Source organism: Salvelinus alpinus, chromosome 23 (assembly GCF_045679555.1).
Source record: "Salvelinus alpinus chromosome 23, SLU_Salpinus.1, whole genome shotgun sequence".
In the NCBI taxonomy this organism is placed as follows: domain Eukaryota; kingdom Metazoa; phylum Chordata; class Actinopteri; order Salmoniformes; family Salmonidae; genus Salvelinus; species Salvelinus alpinus.
Window position 1 is genome coordinate 24087208 of NC_092108.1, and position 19780 is coordinate 24106987.

At 44.1% G+C, this 19780-nt stretch overlaps 2 protein-coding genes across 7 annotated transcripts in view; one reads left to right on the forward strand and one right to left on the reverse strand.

Annotated features, from left to right (window-relative positions):
• gpaa1 (glycosylphosphatidylinositol anchor attachment 1) lies at positions 1-10642 on the forward strand. Its single transcript, XM_071361637.1, has 13 exons — positions 1-147; positions 473-582; positions 926-1105; positions 1335-1446; positions 1611-1758; positions 1843-1944; positions 2246-2442; positions 6436-6632; positions 6762-6915; positions 8168-8239; positions 8400-8596; positions 9436-9606; positions 9867-10642. Exons 2-13 carry the CDS (start codon positions 509-511, stop codon positions 10108-10110), a joined length of 1848 nt encoding a protein of 615 aa, XP_071217738.1. The 5' UTR covers positions 1-147; positions 473-508; the 3' UTR covers positions 10111-10642.
• LOC139550631 (ranBP-type and C3HC4-type zinc finger-containing protein 1-like) overlaps positions 10639-19780 on the reverse strand; it is a 22415-nt gene continuing 13273 nt past the window's right edge. For 5 of the 6 annotated variants that reach the window (XM_071361640.1, XM_071361643.1, XM_071361642.1 and 2 more), the window contains 3 exons: positions 11841-11959; positions 11558-11668; positions 10639-11470 (listed from right to left, as the gene is read on the reverse strand). In XM_071361640.1, the coding sequence (XP_071217741.1) occupies positions 11420-11470; positions 11558-11668; positions 11841-11959 (281 nt within the window). In that variant the 3' untranslated portion in view covers positions 10639-11419. Of the gene's footprint in view, positions 11471-11557; positions 11711-11840; positions 11960-19780 lie in introns of those variants that run through there. The other variant, XM_071361641.1, reaches the window with a different exon arrangement.

The window sequence follows — 19780 nt, forward strand, 5'->3', positions numbered from 1 at the left end:
TATTATTTCTTGGCTAAAGCGGAAGTTGGTCCGTCGCACAATAGTCCGATAAGAACCAAGGAAAAAAGACCGGTGGAAAATCTATAGCAGTAAAGTACAGGCTAGCTACACCTGTCAAATCTTGGGCCTTTCCCTTGTGCCCGAAAGGTAGGCTCTTTTTAACTACACATTTTGTAAAGGTATTGAATAAATACATTGGTTAGTTTAAAATAACAGTTGCGGATATTTGCGCGTACAACGTTGCTGGTTCTCTGCTGCTTAGTTAGGCAACTAACGTTAGCTAGCTAGCTAACATCTGCTAATCGATAATAATGGACCATATTCTTTAGCACTGTTTTTTTATTTTATTATAAAGATTAGCAGTTAGCTAGCTAGATTAACACTATAGATGCCTACAATGGCGCGAGGGGATGACTAAAAGCTACATTCATATTGAATATTATTGACTGGGGCTTTGTTTGCAATGGTCCAGCTGAGCCAGTCTGAGAGGTAACAACGCAACAACAACATGGGACTGCTGTCTGACCCAAACCGAAGGCGAGCCCTGACCAAACTTCTCACCCGTCTCAATGCACCAATCTGGTGAGTCCTTCCTGGCAGAATATCAATGGTAGAATATTGAAGAATTTGCTGGGGAAGTGGAATGGGACAGGGATGCACCTTGTACTACTTGTACCCTTTTATTTGACTAGGCAAGTCCGTTAAGAACAAATTCTTATTTCAATGACAGCCTAGGAACAGTGGGTTAACTGCCTTGTTCAGGGGCAGAACAACAGATTTTTACCATGTCACCTTGGGGATTTGACCTAGCAACCTTCCAGTTAATAGTCCAACGCTCTAACCACTAGGCTACCTGCCTCCCCATCCTACCTCCTAACTGTGTATGAGCCAAATGCTTTAAAATGATATAAAGATGTCTCCCCAGTGTTATGTGCTACCTGGCGGGTGTGGCATGGTTCATGGGCTTGGCCTTTGAGCCGTTCACCCTGCGCACCTACATGTCAGAGAACGCCATGGGCTCCACCATGGTGGAGGAACGCTTCCCAGCAGGTGAGAGGGCTCTGGCCACCGGTAGGGAGTTTGCTGCTCACAAGAAGAAAGTAGGGTGAGTCAAACTAATAAGCCTTCCCCCTATAGCCATCACTAGTGTCAGGAGCTTCTCTTGTTCATGTGACCAGGAAAAACACTTGCCCCTAGCTATCACTAACCCCTACTTTGGGATTCAGTGCTTATCCTACCTATCACAAATCCAGCTATAATAATGATAACCACTCCCACAATATTCCTTCTGTGTTTCACTTCTTTTCTTCTCCCTTCCTCACTTCTCTCTGTAGTGGGATGCCGGTGGATTGGCTGGTGAAGACCATGCAGTCTCGAGGGCTGGAAGTGTTCACTCAGAGCTTCACCCGCAAGCTTCCCTTCCCAGATGAAAACAAAGAGAGATATGTGCGTGTGGGCTGAGACAAAGATGTCTACATATTAAACATAAGCTCCTATTTAATCTTGGTGCGCACACACACTCTCAGACACATTCCTCCTCTGTATCTTGACACAGGCTTTAATTTCTTCTCTTTCTCTCACTGATCCTTATCACGGTTTGTCTCGGTCAGATGGTGCGGGGCACTAACGTGTATGGGATCCTGCGGGCCCCAAGAGCCCCTCGTACTGAAGCCCTGGTGCTGAGTGCCCCCTGTAGTGAGGGAAACAATAACAACCAGGCAGTGGGCCTTCTGCTGGGCCTCGCCCAGTACTTCAGGAGTAAGCATACTACTATTACTAACATTCACACACAGACCATTTCCAAAGGTTAAATTCATCTGTCAATGATTGGTCTCTTCTTAGGTCAGATCCACTGGGCTAAGGACATTATCTTCCTGGTGAATGAACATGACCTGATCGGCATGCAGGCCTGGCTGGAGGGATACCATCACACCAACACCACTGGTCAGTACTCCTTACCTGCATCTCTGTAATAATGTAACCCTTTAATGCACCAGTTTTAGAGTCACCATTATAGACTGTATGTATTATCAATGTCTCTATACCAGGGCTCTTTAATCCTGTTCCTGGAGAGCTACTGTCCTGTAGGTTTTTCCACCATTTCTAATCTAGCACACCGGATTCTAATAATTAGCTGGTTGATAAACTGAATCAGGTTAGTTACAGCTGTCCAGGAACAGGGTTTGAGAGCCCTGTTCTATACCATCAACCCTGCCACCACTGTGCCTCCTGCTGGATCCCCCAGGTGGTGACTGGTCTCCACTGCAGGGAAGAGGTGGCTCCATCCAGGCAGCTCTGTCTTTGGAGCTGAGCAGTGATGTCATCACCAGTCTGGACCTGGTTCTGGAGGGGCTCAACGGACAGCTGCCAAACCTGGACCTGGCCAACCTCTTCTACGCCTTCTGCCAGAAGATAGGGGTCCTGTGTACCATCCAGGGCAAGGTAGGGAAGAAGTCCAAATGCCAACACTTACTTGAGTAAGTAATTATTATTATTTTTTTAATTATAAAAAAAAAAAATCTTCACCTTTATTTTACCAGGTAGTCTAGTTGAGAACAAGTTCTCATTTGCAACTGCGACCTGGCCAAGATAAAGCAAAGCAGTTCGACACATACAACAACACAGTTACACATGGAATAAACAAACATACAGTCAATAATACAGTAGAAAAAGTATATTTACAGTATGTGAAAATGAGGTCGGAGAAGGGAGGTAAGGCAATAAATAGGCCATGGTGGCGAAGTAATTACAATATAGCAATTAAACACTGGAATGGTAGATGTGCAGAATATTTATGTGCGAGTAGAGATACTGGGGTGCAAAGGAGCAAGATGAATAAATACAGTATGGGGACGAGGTAGTTGGATGGGCTATTTACAGGTAGAGCAGCTCACAGATCACTCCGACAGCTGGTGCTTAAAGCTAGTGAGGGAGATATGAGTCTCCAGCCTCAGTGTTTTTTGCAGTTCGTTCCAGTCGTTGGCAGCAGTGAACTGGAAGGAAAGGCGGACAAAAGAAGAATTGGCTTTGGGGGATGACCAGTGAGATATACCTGCTGGAGCGCATGCTACGGGTGGGTGCTGCTTTGGTGACCAGTGAGCTAAGGCGGGGCTTTACCTAGCAGAGACTTGTAGATGACCTGGAGCCAGTGGGTTTGGCGACGAGTACGAAGCGAGGGCCAGCCAACGAGAGCGTACAGGTCACAGTGGTGCGTAGTATATGGGGCTTTGATGACGAAACGGATGGCACTGTGATAGACTGCATCCAATTTGTTGAGTAGAGTGTTGGAGGCTATTTTGTAAATGACATCGTTGAGGATCGGTAGGATGGTCAGTTTTACGAGAGTATGTTTGGCAGCATGAGTGAAGAATGCTTTTTTTGCGAAGTAGGAAGACGATTCTAGATTTGCTTTTGGATTGGAGATGCTTAATGTGAGTCTGGAAGGAGAGTTTACAGTCTAACCAGACACCTAGGTATTTGTAGTTGTCCACAAGTCAGAACCGTCCAGAGTAGTGATGCTGGACAGGCGGGCAGGTGCGGGCAGCGATCGGTTGAAGAGCATGCATTTCGTTTTACTTGCATTTAAGAGCAGTTGGATGCCACGGATGGAGAGTTGTATGGCATTGAAGCTCGTCTGGAGGTTAGTTAACACAGTGTCCAAAGAAGGGCCAGAGGCATACAGAATGGTGTCGTCTGTGTAGAGGTGGATCAGAGAATCACCAGCAGCAAGAGCCACATCATTGATGTATACAGAGAAGAGAGTCGGCCCGAGAATTGAACCCTGTGGCACCCCCAAAGAGATTTGACACAATGAACTCTAGCAGAGAAGAAGTTGGTAAACCAGGCGAGGCAGTCATTTGAGAAACCAAGGCTGTTGAGTCTGCCGATAAGAATGTGGTGATTGACAGTCGAAAGCCTTGGCCAGGTCGATGAATACGGCTGCACAGTAATGTCTCTTATCGATGGCGGTTATGCTATTGTTTAGGACTTTGAGCGTGGCTGAGGTGCACCCATGACCAGCTCTGAAACCAGAATGCATAGCGGAGAAGGTACGGTGGGATTCGAAATGGTCGGTAATCTGTTTGTTAACTTGGCTTTCAAAGACCTTAGAAAGGCAGGGTAGGATAGATATAGGTCTGTAGCAGTTTGGGTCTAGAGTGTCTCCCCCTTTGAAGAGGGGGATGACCGCGGCAGCTTTCCAATCTTTGGGAATTTCAGATGATACGAAAGAGAGGTTGAACAGGCTAGTAATAGGGGTTGCAACAATTGCGGCGGATAATTTTAGAAAGAGAGGGTCCAGATTGTCTAGCCCGGCTGATTTGTAGGGGTCCAGATTTTGCAGCTCTTTCAGAACATCAGCTATCTGGATTTGGGTGAAGGAGAAATGGGGAGGCTTGGGCGAGTTGCTGTGGAGGGCTGTTGGTAGGGGTAGCCAGGTGGAAAGCATGGCCAGCCGTAGAAAAATGCTTATTGAAATTCTCAATTATAGTTGATTTATGATTTATTATAGTTGACAGTGTTTCCTAGCCTCAGTGCAGTGGGCAGCTGGGAGGAGGTGCTCTTTTTCTCCATGGACTTTAGTGTCCCAGAACTTTTTTGAGTTTGTGCTACTGGATGCAAATTTCTGCTTGAAAAAGCTAGCCTTAGCTTTCCTAACTGCCTGTGTATATTGGTTCCTAACTTCCCTGAAAAGTTGCATATCACGGGGGCTGTTCGATGCTAATGCAGAACGCCACAGGATGTTTTTGTGCTGGTCAAGGGCAGTCCGGTCTGGAGAGAACCAAGGGCTATTCCTGTTCCTGGTTTGAATGGGGCATGCTTATTTAAGATGGTGAGGAAAGCACTTTTAAAGAGTAACCAGGCATCCTCTACTGACGGGATGAGGTCAATATCCTTCCAGGATACCCAGACCAGGTCGATTAGAAAGGCCTGCTCGCTGAAGTGTTGTAGGGAGCGTTTGACAGTGATGAGGGGTGGTCGTTTGACCGCAGACCCATTACGGATACAGGCAGTGATCGCTGAGATCTTGGTTGAAAACAGCAGAGGTGTATTTGGAGGGCAAGTTGGTTAGGATGATGTCTATGAGGGTGCCCGTGTTTACGGATTTGGGGTTGTACCTAGTTGGTTCATTGATCATTTGTGTGCGATTGAGGTCATCAAGCTTAGATTGTAGGATGGCCGGAGTGTTAAGCATGTCCCAGTTTAGGTCACCTAGCAGCACACGCTCGGAAGATAGATGGGTTGCAATCAATTCACATATGGTGTCCAGGGTACAGCTGGGGGCAGAGGGTGGTCTATAGCAAGCGGCAACGGTGAGAGACTTGTTTCTGGAAAGGTGGATTTTTAAAAGTACAAGCTCGAATTGTTTTGGTACAGACCTGGATAGTAAGACAGAACTCTGCAGGCTATCTCTGCAGTAGATTGCAACACCGCCCCCTTTGGCAGTTCTATCTTGTCGGAAAATGTTATAGTTAGGGATGGAAATGTCAGGGTTTTTGGTGGTCTTCCTAAAGCAGGATTCAGACACGGCTAGGACATCCGGGTTGGCAGAGTGTGCTAAAGCAGTGAATAAAATAAACTTAGGGTGGAGGCTTCTAATGTTAACATGCATGAAACCAAGGCTTTTACGGTTACAGAAGTCAACAAATGAGAGCACCTGGGGAGTAGGGGTGGAGCTAGGCACTGCAGGGCCTGGATTAACCTCTACTTCACCAGAGTAACAGAGGAGGAGTAGGATAAGGGTACAGCTAAAGGCTATCAGAACTGGTCGTCTAGTATGTTCGGAACAGAGAGTAAAAGGAGCAGGTTTCTGGGCGCGATAGAATAGATTCAAGGCATAATGTACAGACAAAGGTATGGTAGGATGTGAGTACATTGGAGGTAGACCTAGGCATTGAGTAATGGTGAAAGAGATATTGTCTCTAGAGACGTTTAAACCAGGTGATGTCACCGCATATGTGGGAGGTGGAACTAAATGGTTGGTTAAAGCATATTGAGCAGGGCTAGAGGCTCTACAGTGAAATAAGACAATACTCACTAACCAGGACAGTAATGGACAAGGCATATTGATATTAGGGAGAGTCATGCATAGCCATGTGATCATAGGGGTCCAGTGAGTGGTTGGGCTGGCTGGAGACACGGCGATTCAGACAGCTAGCAGGCCGGGGCTAGCAAGCTAGCAGAAGGGCCTTAGAGGGACGTCTCGACGGAGGAAAGTCTGTTTTAGCCTCCGTGTGGGGTGAAGTTATTTGATGTAGTTGCAGAAAGTACATACTGTAAATTTGTAATGCTTTCAGAGAGGTCTAATAATAGAACACCATAGATGTTTTGTCATGTGCATTCCTCTATGCCAGGTAAGGAGAAGCCAGTAATGACATGATGTAATAACATGTTTAATTGCCTGATTGTCATGCTGACTGTCCTCTCTCCATCCAGCTCCAGAGGAACGACTGGGACACTACATCGGGCTACAGCCACGCGGCCCAGACCATGATGTTGATGGTGCTGAAGCAGGCCAGTGGGCGACCCTGGGGGGACCACGGCCTGTTCCTCAGATACCACATAGAGGCCGCCTCCATCAGGGGCATCAACAGCTTCAGACAGTACAAGACAGACACCACCACCATCGGCAGGTCAGCTGCTGATGTTCAAGCTACAATTTAGATGATCAGAAAGCCTTCAAATGCAACTCTTGTCGTTTCTATGGAGACATTTTCACAGTGAAAATTACATGGAAATTAACCTGTGTGTGTGTCCCTCAGGCTCCTGGAGGGGATGTACCGGAAGCTGAACAACCTCCTGGAGCGTCTGCACCAGTCCTACTTCTTCTACCTCATGCCCTCGCTCTCTCGCTTCGTCTCCATTGGTTACTACATGCCCGCCTTCGGCCTGTTGGCTGTCATTCTGCTGTTGCGCGTATCCTTCCACCTCTGGGACAATAGGGGATTCTATTTTTATTTAACCGTTTTTTTAACCAGGTAGTCCCATTGAGGTCAGAATACCTTTTTCCCAAGGGAGACCTGTCCAAGAGAGCTGGAGGGTTGAGATGCACTTGTGTGGGAATTACAGTTGAAGTTTACATACATTTAGGTTGGAGTCATTAAAACTCGTTTTTCAACCACTCCACAAATTTCTTGTTAACAAACTATAGTTTTGGCAAGTCGGTTAGGACATCTACTTTGTGCATGACACAAGTAATTTTTCCAACAATTGTTTACAGACAGATTATTTCACTTATAATTCACTGTATCACAATTCCAGTGGGTCAGAAGTTAGCATACACTAAGTTGACTGTGCCTTTAAACAGCTTGGAAAATTCCAGAAAATGTCATGGCTTTAGAAGCTTCTGATGGGCTAATTGACATAATTTGAGTCAATTGGAGGTGTACCTGTGGATGTATTTTAAGACTTACCTTCAAACTCCGTGCCTCTTTGCTTGACATCATGGGAAAATCAAAATAAATCAATCCCAGAACAAAAGCCAGACTATGGTTTGCAACTGCACATAGGGACAAAGATCATACTTTTTGGAGAAATGTTCTCTGGTCTGATGAAACAAAAGTAGAACTGTTTGGCCAAAAATAAATAATTCTCTACTATTATTCTGACATTTCACATTCTTAAAATAAAGTGGTGATCCTAACTGACCTAAAACAGGGAATTTTTACTAGGATTAAATGTCAGGAGATGTCAACTGAGTTTAAATGTATTTGGCTAAGGTGTATGTAAACTTCCGACTTCAACTGTAAATGGACAGAAAGGATATTCATTTTGGTCCATTCTATATTAGTAAATGAATTAGGTTAGTCAAAAGGCCTAATGGGGGTTAATGATATGTTTGCGTAGTTAAGCTGAATGTTCAACTTCATTAAAGATGGAATCCGCAGTAGGGGAAACAGTGCCACTATCCGCCCTAATGCCGTTATCGATTTCGTTTTTTTGACGAAGGGTGAGGAGTGTTGCACAATGTGGTAAAAAAAAATGGCAGTACATTCTGCTGTTCTAGCGCACGTGCAATGATGTCCATGGGCAATCGGACGTGGCAGTTTCACCGTTAAGGATTCCAGCTTTAAGTCGTGATGAGATTGCTCTGAATGAGGCTGTGTATATCTCGATGATGGTTTAATACACTGGTGCATATCAGTATTGTCCTTAATGGCAGTAACAGGCCTTAGACCTGTGGGTACAGCTAGGTGCTTCTCCACCAGGAACAGAGGATGGGGTGGCTGGGGGAGTGCAGGTCAGTCATGGAGTAGTAAACAAGCTATGTGTGTGTGCACCTCTGGTATGTAATGTGTAACTATAGTATCTACCTTTTTACATCGCTAGAGGTCAACAACCTATTGGTCTATGTCAGTATAATTGAGTTTTTCCTCCTGTCTCCCTCTGTCCTCCATCAGCCCTCCAGCCCAGGGGTCCTGTCTATCCTGACTCCAGTAGTGATCAGTCACATGACAGGGGTGGCTCTGTACACCCTCCCTATCCTCTCTCAGGAGATGGCTGTGCAACACTTCCCTGTGTCTGAGACGGAAGCTGTGGTCCTCACTGCTATAGCTATCTACACCGCAGGGCTGGCCCTGCCACACAACACACACAGGTACACACACCCTCTTATCTTTCTCACATATACACACACTCAAAGAAAACATAAGATGGCTGATGCAGGTTCTCACACACTAAATATGCATACAATATGCCAGGTTTGCCCCGTGATCACACACACACCTTGACGATACTGTGGCTGCAGTAAATTATTTTATTTCACCATGTCCCCCTCTGTAACTAGTGTTGTTTACGCCTTGCGCTAATGTGCGTTTCATGATCTGATCAATATCATCTAATCAAGGCAGGGCTCTACAGTGCTAGCATTTTACATGCAAGTGCGCCTAGAAAAATTGTTGCAATGATTACTTTACTGTAAAACAGCCCCTGAGCGCAGATTCATGACTGTCATGCTTGCACCATTTCAGCAAAGAAAAACGGCTTGGTACCTCAAATATTTGTAATTGTGCTCCTAAATGTCTGTGTGCTCACATGCTCCTTGTAACAAAGGTCTGTGTAAAATGTCTCTTATCCGTCCACATTGTGACCAGATTATCTAGTGCCTCCCTGTATGCAAATTATTTTAGATATTCTTTCAAAATAATATTAATACATTTATTATAAGTGAAATTGTGATACCTGTCAATGATTTTAGAGGTTGATATGAATTTTCAATGGCTTGACCATCCAGATGTTTACACTTCAATGATATCCAGACACAATGCATGCCTGACAACCGATGGAGGTGCTCAGGAAGATCTGATCACAATCAAATGTCTTTTAATCGTTTACACCTGTCTGAAAATGTGGTCACAAAATGTGAACAAGATCAGGACAAAGGGCGCATGTTAGCATCAGGAATAAATGGGGCTTTTATCTCTCTTTCTCCCCCAGGCTTCTGCAAGGAGAGGGTACAGAGGAGGGCTGGAGAGTGCTGAAGCTGGTGGCTCTCCTCTACCTGGCTGTGTTACTGGGCTGCACTGCTCTTATCAACTTCTCCCTGGGCTTCATCTTGGCTCTATCCCTGGTGCCCATCGCTGCCTTCATCACACCACATACACCCAAGTAATACTCTCAACACTCTCACCCACCCACAACTTTCTCCCGGTGTTGGGTGATTTATTATAGAAGTAATAATTCTCAATGTGATGTTGCACTCTCTAGTTTAATGTCTGAGCGCACAGTGCAGTGTTAGTTCCATTGTCCCTGTGTGTGAGGATAGTGTGTGTAATGGTTTCCTCAACCTCTTGTCCACTGTCTTGAGTGCTGTATTAATGTTTCTTCTTCCAGGGCTCGGTAATAACGACTTTACCCTCTCTCCCCAGGGCTCTATCTGCAGCCATCATGGTGCTCCTGAGCCCCGGCTGCACTCTGCTCTACTGCGTCTTCCTCTTCCAGGAGCTGCAGGAGACCCCCGTCTCCCTGCAAGATGGTTGGATGCTCTTCCTGTCCGTCATCTCCCAGGGCATCCTGGACCACGCCCTCTACGGCTCATTGGTCTATCCGCTCCTGGCTCTGCTGATCTACCCCTGTTGGTTGCTGCTCTGGAACATTCTCTTCTGGAAGTAAACAACAGGTAACTGGGGGAAGACTGGTCCCAGACCTGCCTTTATATGGGAACTATCTATCCTGAGAGGTGAAACTGCTCCTAAACCTGCCTTTATGGAATAAAGGTGTTTCCCCAAGGAGTAGGCTGACTGACTTGCCTGGAAGGAATAGGAAGTTGGCGGGGGGAGTGGTTAAGTGTATTGGGTTGGGCTTGTCTGGCGGAATTACAACTAAAAGGTTGTATTGGGTTCAGGGCTTGTGTGCATGGGATTGGTTTATGGTACCTGAAGGAATAAATAATGCACTGTTTTTTGGTTATATTATTGGGCCTGAGTGAATATTCTAAGGGATGAAACTGAACAAAAGAAAATGTTAAAGAAGCAGTATCCTTAAGCCAACCTCTTGGCAACTGAAGCCCTCCAGAAAATGTCCATAATCTACTATATGAACTAAGAATTGTCTTTAAATATATTTTTTTTTATATACTTTATTTGAACCATGTGTACAGACACTCATTTATAAATGCTCAAATAAAAACTTAACTCAAACTTGATCAACGTATGTTTATTCAGCTAACACCATTTTATACAGTTATGTTTGACAAAACATAACATTCTGTCACTAACACAGTTCAGACAGAGAAACTTATGACAAATAGGTGAAACACATCGACATTAATATCACCAAACATTCTTATAAAAATAAAATCACTTTAAAACCCTGTCACTCCCACAGACTTGCCTCATAGCAACTAATTCCTCTCATCCCATCAAACCAAATGGCACCAACCAATGACCAGCAAGACCTGGGCCTGTATTCACAATGTATCTCAGAACAGGAGTACTGATCTAGGATCAGGTCCTCCATGTCTATATAATTATGATCTAAAATACATCTGATCCTAGACCAGCACACCTACTCTGAGTTGGAATACAGGCCCTGGTTTTAAACTGCACTTTCAATACTCAAACGTATCCCAGTTGGCCAACTTCAAAATATACCACATTCTCTCATCTGAGATATCAGGTAGAGAGATAAGGGAAGCACCACCCACCCCTATGGAATGTGTAAATGTAAACTAAATAAATAGTCTGCCACAAGGCAAAGGTTGCTGACTGCCATCATGTCCAGAGGAGAGTCAAAAGCCGGCTCCCATTGACTATACAGGTAGTTCCTTTTGTGAGCCACTGCAAGTGGAGCTCCATGTCTGTGCTACAGCGTCCATATACCTCTAGTGTTTGTCAGTAGTGGGTTTTTACCTAAGAATCAGTAAGTTGGTGTCTGTTGTATGTGATCAGTCGGCCAGGCTATGGTATAGGTTGCGAGGCAGTCAACTGATCAATGCACCAATCTCCCCCTGCTCCACTCTTCTTCCTTTCTCCTTTAATACAGACAGGGAATAAAGACAATATTGTAGTTTAGAATGCAGGTGATGTGTTCTGTCTACTCTATGCCATAGATACAGTACCTGTTGTATGAGGCGGTGCTCCTCTGAGTCAGGTCTGGCTGTACTGCAGATCTCACAGCCTGGTCGGGAAGGATTGTTGATAAAGGTGCAGGAGGGACAAACCCATTCTGTCTGCGTGTCAGACGTATAGAGCAGTGATGTTCAGTATACTAGCTATAAGGAATATTAGGTTTCTATCAGGGAAAGAGAAAGTATGTCCTCAACTATCATCTTGCGTAAAACAATGAAATGGTGTTTGAAGCCAACAGCCGATCACATAAATATGAAAACATTAGGTTTGTACCTGTGTTTTACTGGCTTTGCAGGGTTGATCAGGTTTATTGTTGATCTGCAGAGTCTCCAAGTTGAGGGCCTCTCTGATCTCGCTCATACCCAGCCTGTCAGCCGCACGTCCGGTGCTCCCTACAGTCAATCACAACAATGGTAAATGAGTGATCAGTCCCCTTTTATAATAAAGCATCGCATGCAACTATATTTGCATACTGGCATACAGTTGAGCAGACACGTTTTTAGGATTTCCACACATGCAAGGGTCTGAAAAAATAAATGGGCCTTTTATAAACACATTTCATGCAATTCTATGTCCTTTACATGATAGACATTAGCATAATATTTTTTAATAAATACCACACAAATAGCCTAATGCCGCCTACTGTGCAACTCGCTATTCTGGTAGGATGCAATTTTGGAACTTTATATATACTTTCGTATTTATAATTTGTTTTATTATTATTGTATATCAGTGTTATTTATTAATCTAAACCAGTTCTTTAACCCTCTAGGGAGCTACCCTCCTGTAGGTTCTCTTTTCAACCCCAGTTGTAACTGACCTGATTCAGCTTATCAACCAGCTAATTATTAGAATCAGGTGCGCTAGATTAGGGTTGGAGAAAATAAAAATGAAATAAGCCTACAGCCCTGATCTAGAGTCTAAAGGAGGGTTCTACTAAGCCAACATATGGAATTGTTTTAAGATGGTCATACCAAGGATAATTTAGATATTTGATTTAGAATTTTAGGACCCCTTTAGGTATGAAATATATTTTTAAATGATTTAATGAAACATTGAATTTGGCCTTACTGCTATAAGCCCATAGAAATACATTGAATAACATATTCATACATGGAAAAACAGTTCCAAAGAAAATCTAAAAGGAAGTTTGTTTTGAAGTGTCTGCCCTATATCTGAGAGATCTAAGATCAGGAAACTATCATTTTTATTGGACAAGTATTTAACCTCTATTTTTTTGGCACTTTTTAATAGATTTTTTATTTCACCTTTATTTAACCAGGTAGGCCAGTTAAGAACAAGTTCTCATTTACAACTGCGACCTGGCCAAGATGAAGCAAAGCACTGCAACAAAAACAACACGAGTTACACATGGGATAAACAAACGTAGTCAATAACACAATAGAAAAATCTGTATACAGTGTGTGCAAATGAAATAAAGAGGTAAGGCAATAAATACGCCAATAGGGGCAAAGTAGTGCCAATTTAGCAAATTTACACTGGAGTGATATGTGCAGATGAGGATGTGCAAGTAGAAATACTGGTGTGCAAAAGAGCAGAAAAACATATGGGGATGAGGAGGGTAGTTGGTTGGATGGGCTATTTACAGATGGGCTGTGAACAGCTGCAGCGATCGGTAAGCTGCTCTTACAGCTGACGCTTAAAGTTAGTGAGGGAGATATAAGTCTCCAACTTCAGTGATTTTTGCAATTCGTTCCAGTCATTGGCAGCAGAGAACTGGAAGGAAAGGCGGCCAAAGAGGTGTTGTCTTTGGGGGTGACCAGTGAAATATACCTGCTGGAGCGTGTGCTACGGGTGGGTGTTGCTATGGTGACCAGTGAGCTGAGATAAGGCGGAGCTTTACCTAGCAAAGACTTATAGATGACCTGGAGCCAGTGGGTTTGGCGACGAATATGTAGCGAGGACCAGCCAACGAGAGCATACAGGTCGCAGTGGTGGGTAGTATATGGGGCTTTGGTGACATAACGGATGGCACTGTGATAGACTACATCATATTGGCTGAGTAGAATGTTGGCGGCTATTTTGTAAATGACACAGCTGAAGTCAAGGATCGGTAGGATAGTCAGTTTTACGAGGGTAAAACAGCATGAGTGAAGGAGGCTTTGTTGCGAAATAGGATGCCGATTCTAGATTTAACAATGGATTGGAGATGCACTAAACTACACTGAAGAAACATATAAATGCAAGATGGAAAGGAAATCAGTCTATTTAAATTATTTTATTAGGCCCAGATCTATGGATTTCACATGACTGGGAATACAGATATGCATCTGTTGGTCACAGATACTTTTTAAAAAAGGTAGGGGGCTTGGATCAGAAGACCAGTCAGTATCTGGTGTGACCATTTACCTTATGCAGCAGGACACATCTCCTTCGCATAGAGTTGATAAGGCTGTTGATTGTGGAATGTTGTCCCACTCCTATTCAATGGATGTGCGAAATTGCAGGATGTTGACGGGAACTGGAACACGCTGTCGTACACGTTGATCCGGAGAATCCCAAACATGCTCAATGGGTGACACGTCTGGTGAGTATGCAGGCCATGGAAGAACTGGGACATTTTCAGCTTCCAGGAAATGTGTACAGATCCTTGCGACATGGGGCTGTGCATTATCATACTGAAACATGAGGTGATGCTGGTGGATAAATGGCACGACAATGGGCCTCAGGATCTCGACACGGTATCTCTGTGCATTCAAATTGCCATCGATAAAATGCAATTATGTTTGTTGTCCGTAGTTTATGCCTGCCGATACCATAACCCCACCATGGGGGGGGGGCACTCTGTTTGCCCACACAATGCCATACACGGTGTCTGCCCTTTGCCCGGTACAGTTGAAACCGGGATTCATCTGTGAAGAGCACACTTCTCCAGCGTGCCAGTGGCCATCGAAGGGGAGCAGTCAGGTCAAGACCCTGGTGAGGCGATGAGCACGCAGATTAACTTCCCTGAGACGTTTTCTGACAGGTTGTGCAAACCCACAGTTTCATCAGCTGCCCGGGTCCTGGGCTAGCGTGGTTACACATGATCTGCGATTGTCAGGCCGGTTGGATGTACTGCTAAATTCTCAAACGATGTTGGAAGCGGCTTATGGTAGAAAAATTAACATTAAATTATCTGGAAACGGCTCGGGTGGGCATTCCTGCAGTCAGCATGCCAATTGCACTCGCTCCTTCAAAACATCTGTGGCATTGTGTTGTGATAAAACTGCACATTTTAGAGCGGCCTTTTATTGTCCCCAGCACAAGGTGCACCTGTGTAATGATCATGTTTGATCAGCTTCTTGATATGCCACACCTGTCAGGTGGATGGATTATCTTGGCAAAGAAGAACTGCTCACTAACATGGATGTTAACAAATTTGTGCACAATATTTGAGAGAAATAAGCTTTTTGTGCATATGGAAAATGTCTTGTTTCTTTTATTTCAGCTCATGAAACATGGGACCAACACTTTACATGTTGTGTTTATATTTTTGTTAATTGTACTTCCATATACAGTGCATTCGGAAAGTATTCAGACCCCTTGACTTTTTCCACAGCTTTATTCTAAAATGGATTAAATTGTTTTTCCTCATCAATCTACACACAATAACCCATAATGACAAAGCAAAAACAGGTCTTTAGAAATTTTGGCACATTTATAAAAAATAAACTGAAATATGACATTTACATAAGTATTCAGACCCCTTACTCAGTACTTTGTTGAAGCACCTTTTACAGCGATTAAAGCCTTGAGTCTTCTTGGGTATGACGCTACAAGCTTGGCACACCAGTATTTGGGGAGTTTCTCCAATTTTTCTCTGCAGATCCTCTCAAGCTCTGTCAGGTTGGATGGGGAGCGTCGCTACAGTGCCTTGCAAAAGTATTCATCCCCCTTGGTGTTTTTCCTATTTTGTTGCGTTACAACCTGTAACTTAAATAGATTTCATGTAAATCGACATACACAAAAATAGTCCAAATTGGTGGTGATATGAAGAAAAAAAACGTATTTCAAAAATGTAAAAAAAATAATTAAAAAACGGAAAGTGGTGTTTGTATTCACCCCCTTTGCTATGATGAAGTCCCTAAATAAGATCTGGTGCAACCAATTACCTTCAGAAGTCACATAATTAGTTAAATAAAGACCACCTGTGTGCAATCTAAATGTCACAAGATCTGTCATATGATCTCAGTGTATATATACACCTGTTCTGAAAGGCCCCAGAGTCTGCAACACCACTAAGCAAGGGGTACCACCAAGCTAGCGGCACCATGAAGACATCCAAACAGGTCAGGGACAAAGTTGTGGAGAAGTACAGATCAGGGTTGGGTTATAAAAAAAAATCTGAAACTTTGAACATCCCACGGAGCGCCATTTAAATCCATTATTTAAAAAATGGAAAGAATATGGCACCACAACAAACCTGCCAAGAGGGCCGCCCACCAAAACTCACGGACCAGGCAAGGAGGGCATTAATCAGAGAGGCAACAAAGAGACCAAAGATAACCCTGAAGGAGCTGCAAAGCTCCACAGCGGAGATTGGAGTATCTGTCCTTAGGACCACTTTAAGCCGTACTCTCCACAGAGCTGGGCTTTACGGAAGAGTGGCCAAAAAAAAAGCCATTGCTTAAAGAAATAAATAAGCAACCGCGTTTGGTGTTCGCCAAAAGGCATGTGGGAGACTCCCCAAACATATAGAAGAAGGTACTCTGGTCAGATGAGACAAATGGAGCTTTTTGGCCATCAAGGAAACCGCTATGTCTGGCGCAAACCCAGCACCTCTCATCACCCCGAGAACACCATCCCCACAGTGAAGCATGGTGGTGGCAGCATCATGCTGTGGGGATGTTTTTCCATCGGCAGGGACTGGGAAACTGGTCAGAATTGAAGGAATGAGATCTTCCAGAGATTTGAGACTGGGACGGAGGTTCACCTTCCAGCAGGACAATGACCCTAAGCATACTGCTAAAGCAACACTCGAGTGGTTTAAGGGGAAACATTTAGGATTCCAATGTCTTGTAATGGCTTAGTCAAAGCCCAGACCTCAATCCAATTGAGAATCTGTGGTATGACTTAAAGATTGCTGTACACCAGCGGAACCCATCCAACTTGAAGGAGCTGGAGCAGTTTTGCCTTGAAGAATGTGCAAACATCCCAGTGGCTAGATGTGCCAAGCTTATAGAGACACACCCCAACAGACGTGCAGCTGTAATTGCTGCAAAAGGTGGCTCTACAAAGTATTGACTTTTGGGGGTGAATAGTTATGCACGCTCAAGTTCTGTTTTTTTGTCGTCTTGTTTGTTTCACAAATAATATTTTGCATCTTCAAAGTGGTAGGCATGTTGTGTAAATCAAATCATACAAACCCCCCCAAAACTCAATTTTAATTCCAGGTTGTAAGGCAACAAAATAGGAAACATGACAAGGGGGGTGAATACTTTCGCAAGCCAATGTATTTTCAGGTCTCTCCAGAGATGTTCGATCGAGTTCAAGTCCGAGTTCTGGCCGGGCCACTCAAGGACATTCAGAGACTTGTCCGAAAGCCACTCTTGCGTTGTGTTTGCTGTGTGTTTAGGGCCGTTGTCCTGTTGGAAGGTGAACCTTCGCTCCAGTCTGAGGTCTTGAGCGCTCTGGAGCAGGTTTTCATCAAGGATCTCTCTGTACTTTGCTCCGTTCATCTTTCCCTCAATCCTGACTAGTCTTCCAGTCCCTTGGCGCTGAAAAACATCGTCAAAGAATGATTCTGCCACGACTATGCTTCAGCGTAGGGATGGTGCCAGGTTTCCTCCAGGTGTGACACTTGGTATTCAGGCCAAAGAGTTCAATCTTTTTTCTCATGGTCTGAGAGTCCTTTAGGTTGTTTTTGGCAAACTCCAAGCGGGCTGTGTGGTGCCTTTTACTGAGTGGATTCCGTCTGGTCACGCCACCATAAAGGCCTGATTGGTGGAGTGCTGCAGAGATGGTTGTCCTTCTGGAAGGTTCTCCCATCTCCACAGACAAACTCTGGCGCTCTGTCAGAAGGACCATCTCCCCCGATTGCTCAGTTTGGCCGGGCGGCCAGCTCTAGAAAGATTTTTGGTCGTTCCAAACTTCTTCCATTTAAGAATGATGGAGGCCATTGTGTTCTTGGGGACCTTCAATGCTGCAGAAATGTTTTGTTTCCCTTCCACAATCCTGTCTCAGAGCTCTACAGGCAATTCCTTCAACCTCATGGGTTGGTTTTTGCTCTGACATGCACTGTCAACTGTGGAACCTTATAAAGACAGGTGTGTGCCTTTCCAAATCATGTCCAATCAATCTGAAATGGTCCACAGTGTGGTGAAGAAGGCGCAATAGCGTCTCTTCTACATCAGGAGGCTGAAGAAATTCGACTTGGCCCCTAAGACCCACAAACTTTTACAGATGCACAATTGAGAGCATCCTGTCGGGCTGTATCATCACCTGGTACGGCAACCACACAAGACCACCAAGACTCTTCCTACAGCTGGCCGCCCAGTCAAACTGAGCAATCGGGGGAGAAGGGCCTTGGTCAGGGAGGTGACCAAGAACCCGATGGTCACTCTGACAGAGCTCCAGAGTGCCTCTGTGAAGATGGGATAACTTTCCAGCAGCACTGCACCAATCAGGCCTTGATGATGGAGTGGCCAGACGGAAGCCACGCCTCAGTAAAAGGCACATGACAGCCTACTTGGAGTTTGCCAAAAGGACACTGCCAAAACTCTCAGACCATGAGAAACAAGATTCTCTGGTCTGATGAAACCAAGATTGAACTCTTTGGCTTGCATGCCAAGCGTCACGTCAGGAGGAAACCTGGAACCATCTCTACGGTGAAGCAGGGTGGTGGCAGCATCATGCTGTGGGGATGTTTTTCAGTGGCAGGGACTGGGAGACTAGTCAGGATCGAGGGAAAGATGAATGGAGCAAAGCACAGAGAGATCCTTGATGAAAATCTGCTCCAGGGCCTCAGACTGGGGCGAAGGTTCACCTTCCAGTAGGACAACAACCCCAAGCACACAGCCAAGACAACGCAAGACGCTTCGGGACAAGTCTCTGAATGTCCTTGAGTGGTCCACAATAAATGTGGAAGAAATTCTAAAAACCTCTCTTTGCTTTGTCGTTATGGGGTATTGTGTGTTGATTGAGAAAAAAGAAAAAAAGAATTCAATACATTTTACAGTAAGGCTGTAACGTAACAAAATGTGTAAAAAGTCAAGGTTTGAATTCTTTCCGAATGCACTGTACTTTTGGTCATGAAGTGTTTTTTTGTATAATCCAGTAGTCTATTCATAAAATGCCCTGATGCATTTGGTGCTCAAATCTCTGACAGCTGAAACATAAGGTACACAATTATTTTTTTAGGAATGTAAAAACCAATTTAAAAAAGAATTGGCTATAAAATTTAGCATATGCTACACATCGAAACACAAGGAATAGTGTTTTTGTCATTTGTTATAGGCTGCTTTTAAGGACATTAAATGTGGCTCATTTGGCCAATATCACTAATTTATTGATGTACACTAATTTATTGATGTACGCTGGCTGCATGGGTGGATGCCTTTTTATTTATTTTATTTAACCAGGTAGGCTAGTTGAGAACAAGTTCTCATTTGCAACTGCGACCTGGCCAAGATGAAGCAAAGCAGTTCGACACATACAACAACACAGTTACACATGGAATAAACAAACATACAATCAATAATACAGTAGAAAAATCTATAAACAGCATGTGCAAATGAGGTAGGATAAGAGGCAATAAATAGGCCATGGTGGCGAAGTAATTACAATATAGCAATTAAACACTGGAATGGTAGTAGCCTTAATAGGTTACTCACCCATTGCATATGGGATGACAGGCACATTTCTCCAATGTCTGAATTGTAAATATTTCCTAACAGAAACCGCAACCAACCATATAAATATAATCCATAGATGCCAGTTCCCATTTAAATCAGGACTGGCAGCCATTGCTAGTGTACCCATGAGTTTAACAGTCAAAGTGCCAGGGTAAGAGGTTCCAAAATCCTTCTATGGATCATATCTATGGCCACAATGCAACAAGCTGTTCTATATTTGGTGTGTGTGCTGCCCAAATTGTGGCCTTCCCGAGTAAGTACGTGTAATAAAACTTAATCCACTGCTATTTTTTTAAAGCCATTTATCCTCTGTAGCTAAATTATGCTCTCTGGTGTAGTATTTATTATTATTTTATT